The sequence below is a fragment of the Cyprinus carpio genome, chromosome A7 (assembly GCF_018340385.1).
Source record: "Cyprinus carpio isolate SPL01 chromosome A7, ASM1834038v1, whole genome shotgun sequence".
In the NCBI taxonomy this organism is placed as follows: Eukaryota; Metazoa; Chordata; class Actinopteri; order Cypriniformes; family Cyprinidae; genus Cyprinus; species Cyprinus carpio.
The window spans coordinates 17454038-17469912 of NC_056578.1; the positions used below are offsets into that span (position 1 = coordinate 17454038).

Below are 15875 nucleotides of genomic sequence, written 5' to 3' on the forward strand. Positions count from 1 at the left end.
TGGAATGACAGCGAATCTCCTGTCATTGTTCTTTCCACCCATTTCTAATTGGTTTAACTCCTCGGTCTCAGTCGCAAACAGCCTCCCCCTGAGTCTCTTTGTTTCTGTCTGTTCACATTGAAATTTCCCTGTAATTCTCCTTCCATGCTCCAAAGAACAGAGAGCATGAGGATGTGCATGGAAAAAAACGGCTGAGGCTTGAGAGGATTAGACCGCAATAACAATGAAACATTACAGAAAGCAAAGGTCAGACGGACGCCTCGTACCCAGTAAAATGCACTTGCGGTGAGATTATTTGCCATCCAAATTGTTGGGTTAAAAAGATTCAAATCAATCATCTTAACCATCCATCTACACACACGATTATATACACTCACTGCATAATTAATCTTACTAAAATGTAACATCTACACAATAAACAGACTGAGAGCACATGACCCACTGGGTTTCAAAATGTGTGTCAGTTGGCGGGATGCAGGGTGCATACTGGGTTATTAAATTTTTTAGCATGGCTTTTAGGGGAGAACATGTGTGCTTTCAATCTTTTCGAGAGATTAGTCAGAGCTGAATCACACAGAAAATGCCTCAGGATTGAGGTAAAACTACTCATTTGGTGATTTTCTCAATCCGGTTTAAACCGGACGCTGAGATGACCAGCATCATCCAATAATGTGCCAAATAAACCTTGTTTAATATTTTTAATAGATTGTTCACTTATCAATTTTACTTTTAACAATTAATAAGTGTAACCACCGATGATGATTTGTTACGGATGTTGTACAAACAGATGGCCTCTTCAGCTCAAAGCCTGGGGGCCTGATTACTTAATTCACTGATTTTCGCCAAACGAAGCACAACATGGAAGTGTACTTATGTGATTTTGAGTTATGCAGAGTTGAACGGGTTCGTGCAAGGTTGGTTGAGTTCATTGCCACACACCGAATTGTTCTGAGGCCCTGCTCATATGAGAGGTAATAGGATGTCAAAGTCAGTCGGTGTCAGAAACCTAATGAGAGTTTGACACAGTGACTCTGTAAACCAACTGAAGAGCTTGTGACTCATGGTTAGAGTTGCCCTTTCCTTTGAAACAAATATCATTTTTCAGGTGGGCTGACCATGCTGGGGGATGTGAGTACATAAATATTTGAGGTTTTAACTTGGAAACACTTAGGAATCTGTTATGTTTTATTCATTGTTCAGGCTTAATGTTTAATCAGGTTGGGGTTGGGGCAGTATTCTCACCATGTTTATGATGTCTATCCGATCCCTTTATGATGTCCCTGTCAGAAGTGCAAATTTTATGAAAATAGCTTTTTTTTTTTTAATGAAGAAGTCCTGATAATGTGAAGTCTTTTGTTTGATATGACTGTTGAAGTATTTATAGCGCTCAAAGCACAAATCCATGATAAGAAGGATCTTCAAATCAAAAACATGTTCCACAAAGATTCATTCCCTGAACAAACAACACAAATCCCAAAACCTTCTCCCTCATTCGTTGAAATTATACATCTCTACAACCTAAGCTGCTTACCAATGAATGAATGAACTGACAAAATATGTGTATAAAATGAATTTATAAATTCACTACCGTTGAAATGTAAACATATTATTATAATATTATAAAAATATTATAATAGTAAAAACTGTAATATTGCTATAATTTTTTTCTAATATATTTTGGCATATTTTAAAATGTAATTTATTCTTGTGATGCAAAGCCATTAATGCAGTCCTCGGTGTCACATGATCCTCAAGAAACATTTCTTGTTATTATTACTTCTGAAAACAGCTGTGCTGCTTAATATTTTTGTAAAAACCACGATACACTGTTTTCAGGATTCTCTGATGAACTGAAAGTTCAAAAGAACAGTATTTTTGACATGCTACACTTAATCTAAAACTTTTTTAAACAACATTTTTCTAATCATTAATATTAATAATTAATAGACGTCGTTTTTTTAAGTTGTTTTTTTATTGAAAAAGCATTTCTTCAAAACACCACACATTATAGTAAACATGTAAATTCTTCTTTTTTATAGGAAACGAAATGAATCAAGAAAAATAAAGAAAAAGAGGTAAGGAAAACTTTTGTCACCATCTAATTCTCAATGTTTTTGCAAGACAAATTCAAATGCTTATCTCAAAAAAATTTTGGAAAAGAGGTAAGGAAAACTTTTGTCACCATCTAATTCTCAATGTTTTTGCAAGATTATATATATATATATATATATATATATATATATTAATATATATATAAACAATTCAGTCCAACACTGTGGGCATTCCAGATTAAAGGGTTCAGATGGACGCAGATGCTCACAGGACCTGCATTTCTTACACATGGTTTCTAGAACACGAGTTAAAGCTGGAATGCAGGCCATAATGTTGTTACAACTCCACTCCTCTCTGTCTTGCACTCTGTTTGACTCTTGCAGTCCTCTTTAAACTCTTAACTATGTTAGCATCAGCAACTGTCAGTTACACTGATGACAGGCATTCTCTGCAGTTTGAAGATCACACTGATATTCATGCCAGGCTCTAGCACTGGCTGTACACACTCCCTGGGGTTCAAACATACTGATAAACCCCTGAATTCATTAAATTGAAGAGTTATATAACTGATATTTCAGACTCTGGATTTTGAATGGATGAGCTGCGTTGGAAGCCACTGTTAAATGCAGATAAACCTGTAACCGTGACCACAGATTATGTTAATGTGCCAGGTTTCTACTTTGTTTGGCAACTGTAAACAGCTAAGCTAATGTACTTCATTACTTGCCATAACAATTATTTACTTAGATAACTGATATCAATGAATGCAATTAGCTATTATTTATTAGTTTAACTGATGAATTACTCAAATGATTATTTATATATATAAAATAAGAAAAGTTGTGTATTTGTACTACACAGTGCACACTTACCAATTTATAGGGCCTCAGACTGTGACTAAACTGGTTACAAATGTGACAAAATATTGCAACCATAATTTAAAAGATACAATTAACAATCATTGATAGATGATGTTCATTAGACATCATCTCGTTACAGTGCATAGTCTGCATTTTCTGCACACAATAATAATGGGTTTTCAAAAACAATTCATTCACTACATCTGTAATGTGATATATAAATAAATAAACAAAAGACTTGGGATATGAATAAAATCATTAACATTTGTCATTTTATCTTTGGCTGCATTCTAAAGATTTCCTATTTTGGAATTTAATGAAAGATTGAGCATGTAAACATGTACATGGAATTTTTTGCTATTGAAATTATAATATTTTAACTCTGTTTAAATAGATGAACAAAATGATCTAAATAAAGATGAGTTCATTTTGGTGAAACAAGATTGAGCTAGAGAGTCAGTAAAATGATCCTCCCATCACTACTATGCAAACACGAGTTGATTCGTGAACTTATAGCATAATTTGAATTTTTTAAATCAGTCCAAAATGTTTGTTTTTTTTTTTTCAAACCAAAACTCGAGCTCATGGTGAGTTAGCGGTTTACATCTGACAAACTCAGTCAACGATTTGTTCGCAACTGAGCTCAATAATGACTCCCTCACTGAATCGCTGAATCGCGAGCCATTTTCCTGCTTTGTTCATATTTTTCATTAGTATGATATTACTGGTTTGTGAGACTAACATCAGCCTTTTTACTGACCGGCTGTAACATGACAATGCGTAACTGAAAATATATATTCACAATCACAACTCATAGTTTTGTTGCAATCAATTTTCTGGAGCCATGGACCATCATCAAGTAACTAAACCACAACGTGGAATAATAGATTTTATATGTCAACACAACAACCTCTGTTGGACAACCCCATTTGGCAGATGTTGTGGTCTTCTTTATACTGAAATTATCTTTATTTGAGCTACAGACAATCAGTGCTAAATTAAAGCCATTAGGTGACGGTCCAGAGGAAATGGAGAATGGCAAGCAGCAGTCAGTGAAATGGCAGGTAGAGTTTCACATCATATTTAATTGCCTCTCCAGTCCATTTCTCTCTCTCTTTCACATCCTTCACACCACTCCATTTCTCTCTTTCACATCCTTCACACCACTCTTTCTTTTGTATTTTTCCGTCAGTCTATTTCTGTCTGACAAGCTTCCAAGAGATGATGGTCGCATTTACGTAATAGGCACACACGAGCACACACACACACAGAGATCCAGACAGCACTTACACAAACACTCCCACTGTGCATTACAGCACAGCACTGAGATTATGCCAAATTGGGTTAGTAGAGCAGTACTGGGTTACACAGAACAACAAACACACACACTGAGGAGGTACGAGAGGGGAGGAGAAGACAAGGAGGAAGATAAAGGGAGGGGAACGAGTGGTCATGAAGTGGATGCCAACACCAGCTCTGTTCATTGCTTATGACCAGCTCTGCATGTTAATCTCTACGAGTAAAAAGCATTTTGATGTGCCCCTGCCGGGCGTAATGAGGGGGCTATCGGCTCCTACTGTGGACAGGAAATAACGGTTATGCGCCAAAGGGAGGGAGAGAGCGAGAGATCACAAAGAGATCATGGAGAGTGTGTGTTAGCAGCAGGATAACAGAGTTTAACCTCCAAAGGGATTAATAAAATCTGGTTTCCAGGGACTCTGGGATATGTGAATTTAAAGGTTTTAACATGCACAAGAGCCAGACAACTGGAAAATATTTTTCAGAGTTTTTTTTAGTAGCACGTTTGTCAAAAAATTCAAAAGATAAAGTGGAGTTCAAGAGTCTAATACCTCTTTGTGAAAATGCTTCTATTTGTATTTTTTATATAATGGTTTCCACAAAAATATTAAGCAGCACAACTGTTTTCAACACTGATAGTAATAAGAAATGTTTCTGGAGTGCCAAATCAGCATGATAAATGACTGCTACTACTTCAAAACATGATTTGAAAATGAAAAATTATTAAATGTATTTAAATTAAAATAATTTTCAGAAATCCTTAGCATAATTTGTTCCTTTTTTGCTTTAATGAGAGCACCAACTTAACGCCACAGGTTTTTGATAAAATAAGAAAAAAAAAAGAAGAAAAGTAAATGTGCAAAAAATGATCATGTTCTCCAGCATGACTTGAAAAATATCCAAAAGCATCTTGAATGCTTAAATGGAAGCAAGAAAAACTGACCGTCTTTGTGCAAAGGAGTTCACATGATAGATGTTACAGCTGATTAATTACTGACTTACAAACAAAGCAGAATAAGAAAAAAAAAATACTTTATTTTAGGTCATAATGTTTCATTATGTAAATGTTTACAAATCCTCAAACATCCTGTTTATATCTTGAATCCCATATTTTCAGCATGGTCTCAGACTTTTGGCCCCCACTTTTGTATAAACTACAACAAGGAGCAAATGCTGTTCTGTCAATAATCTGTTCATAAAACCATTTGCTATGTCCAGATGCATAGTGAGCAGACACCAGTATAAATTCTTACGTAATAAATTGCTTTTATGAATCACCCACGAGATGTCACTCTCAACTGCACTAAAAGATGTGATCACATTTCACAGCATGAGAAAAAGGTCATGATGTCAGCTTTACGAAGACTACCGCCCCCTCATGGCACAAAAAATGATGCATATAATCAAGATCACATCTATGAACTACTGAACCTCCTTGAGCATCATTATAAACAAACAAGCAAATAAAAGTGGAAAACATCAACATTTAAATTTGTAAAATATGCATGTTTCCTTCTTATTGAAAACGTCTCCTGTCAATAAAGTATTTCTTACATACAGGCAAAAAAATGAGAGCACAGAAGGAGAGGCGGAAATAGTAGAAACAACTATGAGAGCTAGAGAGAGAGAATAAAATACACTTTGAATGTAGACTTTATATAATCCCAATCACTAAGGATTAGCTTCATCTTACATAAGCCCACGGCTCGGCTCTCTCCTCCCTCCCATCCGGATGCTGCATCTGTCAAATTACTCATTTCAGCCACTGCCAGGTTTCCACTAACAACAAATCCACTAGCATCTCCTCTCTGAATGACTGATGCTTAAAAAAAAAAAAATATGTGTATCGATGCATATTTTTATATTACTAATAGAACCCACACTGTGACACTTGTGAAAGAGCAGGTAAATAACCAGAGTTTGCCATTTCCCCCACTGAAGGGAAGTGGTGTGACAGAGAGCAGCTGATGCGTCTGAGTCACCAACACATACAGATTTACAGCCGGCCACAACATTACAATTCAAGCAGACACCGAACAGTGTCAAGTCAAGTCACCTTTATTTAGATAGTGCTTTATACAATACAGACATGTGTCAGACATGATGACAAAGCATTTTTAAGAGCTGTTCTGCTCAATCAAACTCGGAAGATGTTTATTTGACAAACTAGTTGCTGAAGGTGGAATGATATGTATTTATAAGTGCAGCGAGAGAGCTGGTAGATTCAGTCCTACTGCTGCTGTGTTTAACAGGATGGAGGATGAGTTTAATGGAAAAATTTAATGGCTTTATTGACGTCATCACCGCTTTAAAATTCCACATCGGTCTTACTCTGGATGCAGATTTCCCCGGGCCTGCTTCTTACGGCTCCGCTCACTCTCACCATCTCGAATTCATCAAAGATTGCTCATCAGCACAAAGCCCTCTGCCTTTCATCTAATCCACAACACTACTGCATTCACATAGGGGAAAGGCATTTTCTTTCAGATGTTATCTCATGGTCCGCTCTCACTTTTCATTTATTAACAAATGCAAATGAAAAGCCTGACAATGCCAAAAACACCTGATGAAATGAGAGATTCGCACATACAACGCCTAGTTTAAACTGATGCGCTTGTTGGGACAACTGGTTTGCCCTGTTTGGATGTGGCTAGCGTCACGCCTAAAACTTTCCTTGTGTAATGTACACAGATGTATCATGCTCTATTTTCACTCACATTTTCAACTAAGCGGCAGAATAAAAGCATATTAGAAGAATACGAGGGAGAAGTGAAAAATGGAGGCTACACTTTTATTCAGCAAGGATGCATTAAATTGTTTATAAACCTGGCAATGACCTTTACATTGTTATAAATATTTTAAATTAATGCTGTTCTTTTTCTATTCATCAAAGAATCACCACATAAAATATTAAGCAGCACAGCTTTGTTTCTGAATGATTTCTGAAGGATCATGTGACACTAAAGGCTAAAGTAATGCCTGCTGAAAATTCAGCTTTGCGTCACAGGAATAAATGAATTTTTAAAAAAAATTGAATAGAAAACAGTCATTTTAATTTGTAATAATATTCCACAATATAACTTTTTTACTGGTAAGATTTCATGAACATAAGACACTTCTTTAAAAAAATATATATATACAAAATCCAAATATCTGAACAGTATTTTTTTTTTTCTAGAAGTGGCTTTGTATGTTGATTTCAAACATGCAGTTTACTTAGAGTATTTATATATTTGTTTATTATTTTTTGGAAAAATCTGTTTGTTTTAGCTCTTATATAAAATGTATTAAATATCAAAAAGTTGAATTCTGTTATCAAGCCAAGTTTCTTTTTTAGAAGTGTCTGGACCAGGACAAGACATTTTTGTAATCATCTTCCAGAAATAAAAAAATGAGTTTGGTTAATTCTTTCTAAATTATATAATTGTATAATATTCTATTTATTTACAGCTTCCCACTGTGACCACGTACCCCATATACAGTAGTGTGACAACATATCCTATAGAACGTGCTTTCCATAAACTGTAACTTTTTTCTGGGCAATGACAAAACAAGAACATGAGAACAGAACATACTGAACATTTATCAAAAGCTGAACTAGTACTTCTCTATGGTCACTGTGGTCACAGTATAACTTCAACAAGAAGGTCTGTGGTAACAACCCAGAGGATGTAAATAAGCCCTATGAGATTTATGAAGTTACATTACTGGTTCAGTAATATTCCGGACACCGCCTGACACATTTAGTTGATCAAGATAAGATGACCCGTTTAAAAAGGTCTAATTAACAAGTCCTTTAACAAATGACAACACTGATCACAAGAAAAACAGAATCCCAGCTTTATGAAATAACAGATGATCTCTCGCTGTACTGTACCTTGGCTACAGTGCATCACGTACAGCTCATTTGCAGATGTGCTGTGCCAGAGTAGCTGAGTGTGTACCTGTAAGTGTGTAATGTAAAGACACAAATTTTGCCATTTGTAATACATGTTGGGCCAAAATAAACTGTGGGGGAACCAAAGGGCTCGATTAACACTTAGTAGATTTTTTAAAGGGGAAAGTCAGAGAGGGTTTTATTTGCCCGGACAAGAAGCCTGAATAAAACGTCAATAACAACAGTAACTAATGAAGCACTGAAACTTGGCCTCCAAAAATTTTCATGCGAGAATGATTGTGATTTTATTGCATTCAGTGTTAAAATGCAACTGATTGATGTCGTGTTAGATGAGGCTCGTGAGTGAGTGTGTGAGAGAGAAATCAGATGAGCGCAACAGCACACACAAAGTAACTCACAGAAAGTTATAGATGCATACTGCGGTAGAAAAAAAAAAAATATTTATAATATACGGTATGGGTAAGCAACATTACATGACCAAGATGTTTCCCCGAATATCAGCACAACTGCAATATGACACTGTTATTATACAACTGTAGTTCAATAAACAAGAAGTTAAAATTAAGTGAGTTATATTTTAGACGCAATATGATCAGAACAGGTGCTCATTCTCCCTATTTATTAAACACAGGGGGCCATCAATGATGCTTACATTATCACATGTGCAGATTCGTACACAATTTATCTTTAATTTGGCCAGAATTGCACAGATAATTATCTAATTATCTCCAAGCAGAGATGCTGTTGAATAAATGTGTTTATACCCCACATAATAGACCTGTAATGGGCCTGTCTCAATACCCAAGAAATCATATACTACTAGGACACATGAAATAAGTTTAATGTTGTTATAAACTATAAAGGTTTTTATAACTAAATACATCTGAAAGGTCATCTTAAATCCTCCCCTCCAAGATAAGAGTCCCCCCAGTGAATTTTGGCCATCTCCATCACTATATTCATCAACAACAACAGGGCCAAAAAACAAACAAAACCTTTAAGGCATGTGAGATAGATTATTTTGTAATGAAAAACTATCTACAGATTACAATGCTTTAATATGGTTTAATATTTAGTCACTATATCAAACATCAGTGTGTCTGTAGCTTTTAATGTTTTTGTCACAAGAAATATTTCCACCTATAGCCGAATTCAGATAAAATACAGCTAAACCTGCAATAAAACAGAAGTCATCTTAAAAAGATCAAGTGTTACTATATTTTATAGAACAATGACTTCTCTGGTGAAAGTGTACATCCATCAAAATGATGGATAGTCTGATTTTAAAACTGAAATTGTGAAACAAGCCGGATTTGGCCTGTGGGCTGCCACTCAACTAGACCTGCTATACAGTAAATACTGTGCATTATTCTCATACTAGCACTAAACTAGTAATGTATTCTGAACACAGACTAAAAGTGTTTTACAGATGTGTCTTCAGATGCACTGCAGTGGCTCAAACAGTAGAGCTTGGCGCTAGCAACACCAAGGTCATGGGTTCAATTCCCAGGGATAAACTGTATGTAATCTTTGTCACTTTGGACAAAAGTGTCTATGAAACCTATTAAGTGCTGTCCTTGTGCAGGTATCACAGGCCACATTAAAGGAAAACCAGACGCAACCTGAATATTTAATTCACTCACTTCTCTGTGCTGAATTAACAATGTGCTGTTTGAGATTATGGTTTGTCTGCCAGCTGCTCTGACATCATTCAACAAAAGTGTAACTTTCTGCCAATGCCACGAATCATGCATCCATCCAGGAATGTGTGTGTGTGTGTGTGTGTGTGTGTGTGTGTATTCCCCCAGCTGCACAAAACAAAGGAAGATGTTTTGTCCAGCTTGCCTGACATGACACTGACAAATGATACAGAGATTATCACACTGTTTAGACTGGAACGCAGCTCACTGGAAAATGGGATTCAACACAAAACATCTTCTCTTGGAAGGTCAGTGTGCGTACTGACAATTTATCAAATTAAAGAAATGCTTCGACCAAACTCAAGCACTAAAGCTTCTGTCACAAGAATGTTGTGAACATCATCAGCAATGATGAAATAGTCACTCAAAGAAACGTTTCTGGAGAGGAAAGAACTTGGCTGGTTTGGCTGACCAACTATTAGATTGATAAGTCTTAAGAAAGCCCTGTATAACTGGGCTGGGTTTTTCCCCCAAGTAAAACCAGTTCACTTGGCGGCTATATTTGCAACACCTCTGAGCAGCTATTTCAGGCATCCAAGACCACCTCTTATCTACTTGAGTGGGGAAATACCAAAATTGCAAAAATAAAGCTTGTCAAACCTAATTTAAAAAAGTTTTTCTGACATGACCTTTTCCATAGATATCGTTTCTATGCTCAAATAGCATTAAAAAAGTGTATATTTCAAGTTGGGACTGTAGATGCTCATTGGCTGGACCAAGCGTGTATCTCGGGCCACTGGCTGTTTCTATGGGAACTGGAGTTTCTAATGGCAGCTGCAGTAATGCGATGACTTTACCAACCAGTGACTGTCTCTTTTTTATTTAGTTAGGAAGCAAGATCTATTCTGCACATTGAACTTTCTCCTATTCATAGTAATATAAGTGAACTATCTGAAAATGCTATGCCAAAACTATGTCAAGTCACTTTTATTGTTATAGATATAGCACTTCATAAAATAGAGGTTGTTACAAAGCAGCTTTACAGTGAGGGACCCCTTACGAAAACATATACACAGCTTAATTTTTGATGTACAAAGATGATCAAATGATCTAAGTGTGCTTACATTTTTTTCACATTTATAAATAAAAACAATTAAATAATTGGCTTTTATGTCTTAATGATTGCACTAAAGAAATTTAATAAAATATTATCTGGAAAATATTCTACTTTTAAATGTTCAGTATATTAACGTTTTATTTCTACACACTATTAGTGGTACTGTAGATGTATAAACCTGAAAAGAAACATTCTGAATTCAATTTTATTTCTTTTATTCTGTTAAATACTAGGGCTGCCAGTAGAATAAAATGATTTCAGTTCATTTCATGATTTCTGACTTCACATGGCCTTTAGAAATCAGGACCCCAGTTTGAAAACCTCTGTGCTAGTCAGCCTCTCTGACCAATTAGCTCCACTCCTATGGAGCACAAACTTCACAACTATTCAAATCACCAGATTACACAATATATACCAGAATGATTCATGAGGAACCTGCGAGGTGAAGCTGCTCTATATGTAAACAATCTAGTAGCTTCTGGTACATGCTGCAGGGGAAACATGAGGCCACGCAATGGGACCTGAACCACGGTTACAGCCCAGCGGGGAGTACACAGAGTACAGTGCAGAGTATTCAGATAAACTCAACCAGAAAACTTGCCCCCCATTATTCTGGAATCTGACTGAGCAAGTAGGCAAAAACAGCAAAAAAAGAAAAATCTTTCCCGAGAATGTCAGCTTAACTACATGTTTCTCTCTGACTAAGTATAAGTGGTTTACAAAGAGAGTCATTTTCAGCTCAGGTATGGAGATATTTCACTTTGCTGTGAACAGGTAAGACAGCAAATCTTTAATTTTGTATTTGGCATTTCTAACAAAATACAAAACCTTGGAAAGAAATAGAAGCTTTACATATAAAACGTACAATTTTCTTGAACTACTGACTTTGGTAAATGAGTGTAAAGTGAGCTTCCATAAATCAGAGTGTATCATGTAATCAAATATTCCACCAGATGGACAACACACTTCTACCCTTCCTAAAAGCAGCAGTTAATGATTAATATCTACCTGAGACCTTGTCTTCATATCAACAGCTCCTCAACAACCACATTTACAATCACTTCAGTGTTCTGTACTTTTGAACTCTCTAAATCCACAGCAATTATCAGGTTACCGTCAGGCCTGGTAGCAAAAGTCTATTAGCCTAGAGTGAGTGAAGATCCTACATAACTCTCGGTTTTACGCAAACACCTCCTCTCACCAAACGTCATGCTATGGCCATTTTGCAACTCCTTTGGAGGGTGTGTAAAGTGCTTTGCGTGGCAGCATTAGATGGGGCGCACCTGTAGTCAATTATGCCTGTCACCACTGCAAAAAACTCTCCATCATAGTACAAAACCCAAGGCTAGGGTGTTTGCTCTCTTTCTGTGAGTATGTTTTTACAGAGTATGTTCATTTTTCTGTGTCTCCACAATTCCAGACAGGACTTCAGTTCTTAAACACTGGTTGCATCGACTCTGGAAACTTCCCTTATTCCCCTCACTTGTGTTGAAGGCACCATGCCCTGTTTCTTACACATTCATTCCACTGGAAACACACACATATCCTCATTCAGTCCTATTCGATTTAAAAATCAAGCCTTATAGATGCCAACTTTTCAATGGAAAGGCTTCCATGATCAATACCTAAACAACAAGGTGGCCAATATATTCATATGTGCACAAAACCACTGAAAATATTGCTTATTGTTTATGCCATGTCGTAATTATCATAATTTTTAGATGACAACCCAAATGTTCAAGACTCACAATTATGAGTTTCTATGGCAACACTGTTAACACTAAAATTATACTGTCATTTGATTAGTCAATAGACAAAACCACATATAAACGTAAATATTATTCTTGCATTTTTAAGACACTACCAACAGTCAATTATACTGTAAAAAATATTAAATAGAAATTAACTGCTTTACTATATTTTACTGCTGAAGCCGCTGCCATTTTGAGTGTTTCCAAATGACGTTGCAGCAGTCAAGTGGTACGAATCAGAAATTCTGAATTTACAAGTTGAAATTACGAGTTCTAAGAGTGTGTGAACCCTTTTTACACGTCGAAATCTCTGAAAAGTCCGGAATAATGTGAACGCATCTTAATATTACTCAGAATGATCACTTCTCTTCAAGTGGACACGGATATTAGACAATGTTTTGTTATCCATTTTGTCTGCTTGGACATATCTAACACACCTCTTTCCTTATTTTTTTTGCATCTGAGCTCTGAGTCAGGCACAACCTTGAGGCCCACTGCACAATAGCCTCAAGTGGACATAAGATGCTCTGCGATGGCCTTGCACATTTTTAGCTGAGTGCTAGTGTGTAGCCACATGTCCACCACCTCCACTGGGAAGAACATCAGTTTGGGTAGGTAGTCCCTGCACTTAACATTTTGTAAAATATGGAGCTTTTAGAGAGACTGCTGAGAGGAAGAGTCTCAGTCCCATTGTTTGTTGATTGGATGGAAGCGAATATGAATGCGAGCTTGAGAAAAAAAAAAAAAAAAAGAACTTACAAATGAAACACATTCATTGATGACTCATTCACAAGTTCAACCAGATGACTTCAGAACACAGGGTGAGTAGGGTATTAGTTCCACAGGCCTACTGACTTTATTGGTCTTCATTTTCAACACCCTCACATAAAATCGGACATATTTAACTCACATGGATCAAAGCCAGCGAATACTTTTATACTGAGCGACTCATTTGGTCAACCCTCAGGGAAAGTTATCTTAACCAAGCAGGAGAATATGAGAATATAGGTTAGCGGGTTAGAAGTAACTCTTTTTCCGAGTCCAGCTGAAACTCCTCGAGCGGCCGGATCCACAACCGCGGCCTACCTGCCTCCCTCCTCAGGTTATGTAACAGGGACACTAGACAGTGTGTCCGCGAAGAGAAAACGGTACAACTGTGTCAGAATACAGGGAAAACCACGGCCTGCTTTAAATCCCGCAGTATGACATGAAACCCAATTTGTTTACACGAGCGGTAAAGACGTGAAAATAGCCCTCATATCCTCTCCTTCTCTGTGTGTGTGTGACTTAACCTGTTACATAACAGCGCTTCAACACACACACGCAAGCACAGCACAACGCCTGCCAGACACACGGGCGGTGTCTCAATACCGAATATGCTGCCTGTTTAGACAGCATCTGAAGGCTACATGGTTGCATATGGTGCCCAGGGATGGTGCATAGGTAGGCAGCTCAACAAGGTTTTGAGGCACAGCCGCAGACATGACTGCCAGAGCCAAGCGGACCCGAAATCAGCTTTGACTAAACTGTCAACTATGAAGGTCTAAGGCTACCGAATGACACAAACCGACATTTCTTTGACTTACATCCCAAATGAGGGATACAAAAGGGGTGTGGCAGTCCCATGTAATACAAACGGCTTTGTGCTCATTTACATGAAATCACCACTTTGCTATGCAAATGTCTGTGCTTAGTACCCTAACATACGTTGCATTTAAGTCTGTGTAGTAACGTTAGCTAGTGCTGAAACACGGACACGCTGGCCACAGCGCTGTCTATCGACTGCAAACACAACGAGAGCAGTAGAAGATAAAGCTGTGACAGTCGTGAAAAACGACAGCACTTCTTCTTTAATTAACTACTAAACAGCATGCGAGTAATATCAGAAATGACAGATAGCCAGTGGCCAGGGCTCACCGACAAATGTGTATATTATCAGTTAATTTGCACTAAGCGTGCATGTGCTAGATTGACTTCCACCAGGCCTCCATATATAAAATAACATTGTTTAATCTGTTTAATCAGTTGTAAACTCAGCGCTGATATGAAACAGGTCACATTGCAAGGACTTAAGTTCGAGATTAGGCTAACGTTTGATCTCCGTGAACTTGATTAAGCTGGAAAATAATTCACAAGCAAGTTTTGGGTCTTTTCTTCAAGCCTTACCCTTGTTGGTACTTGAGCAACTCTGCCGCCGAACTGGTGCTGGTTTGTCGGTTTCAGCCTTGCTGTCCAGTTTTACCGGGCTGTCCTCCACCGAAGCGTCCGCTTCAGAAGCGCTCTTGCGCGGCGACGCGACGGACTCTGGCGGAGACTCCATGTTCATCTGCGGGTTTCAGTTACTATTACAATACGATCGCTTTGTAGAACAACTCGGATTCGTTTTACATCGTCTTTTGGTGCGGATTGCACTTGAGCGTGTGACAGATCTGTTAGTGTTCATGGGAGCGGCTGTGGCCCTTCTGTCCACAGACAGCGCTGTTGAGCGCGAGACACGGTCACACAAACATACACCGACATGCTCGAAACATTCCACTCAAGCCATGTGTGCCACATTTCGCTTCAAATTTATTAACATTAGTGTTTATTATAGTTGCTTGCTTCATAATTTTGTTTGCTGCAACAATGATTCGGTTAATACAAGTGTAAACGTAGCCTAATTTAGAACCTAAATGTAATTTGCATCTAAAATAAACCACAATAAAATTTATTTTGTACATTTCTTGGAAGTAAAAGTAAAAATGCTTGAATTGTTATTCATTAAAATAAATAATTAAACTATATCTTATTTAAAATCTGCTTTATTTGTTAACGTTTACTGCAATTAAACTTAGGCTACTTAAACGGCTCGGTGAGTTGTGTATTTTTTTTATCACTGCGACTCATATTTGTTTATCGGTGCACTTTAATAATCTTTGGCAAGTATAACTGCTCATATGGACAACTGAGTGGGGCGCGTCGTTAATATTTGAGTTATATATATTATTTTTGAGAATATTAATTTAACAATTCCTCTGCGTTGTCAAGTCCTTTATCCCAAGATGCAGGATGTTATTTATAAATGCTCGTATTTTCTCAGTGATTTAAATGTTGTGTCGCCTAGACTCTTTCTTTCCCTCACACACACACACAGCATGCTTGACATGTGATGAGCGTACATGCTGCTGACGTACTTCCGCTAAACACCGTTCCAGAGCTTGCAAGGATCGAGGCCCATGTGTAGTCTGTCGTCTATGAAGAAGTTTATCTTATAGCTAG

The 15875-nt window shown here is 37.3% G+C and overlaps 1 protein-coding gene across 2 annotated transcripts in view; it reads right to left on the reverse strand.

The window, feature by feature from the left end:
- The window catches only part of LOC109088852 (nuclear receptor ROR-alpha B-like), a 30097-nt gene extending 14919 nt beyond the window's left edge, over positions 1 to 15178 (reverse strand). Inside the window, exon 1 of one of the 2 annotated variants that reach the window (XM_042760020.1) lies at positions 14784 to 15178. In XM_042760020.1, coding sequence (XP_042615954.1) covers positions 14784 to 14943 — 160 coding nt within the window. In that variant the 5' untranslated portion in view covers positions 14944 to 15178. The remainder of the gene's footprint in view (positions 1 to 14783) is intronic. The other variant, XM_042760019.1, reaches the window with a different exon arrangement.
- Between the last annotated feature and the right edge of the window lie 697 nt (positions 15179 to 15875).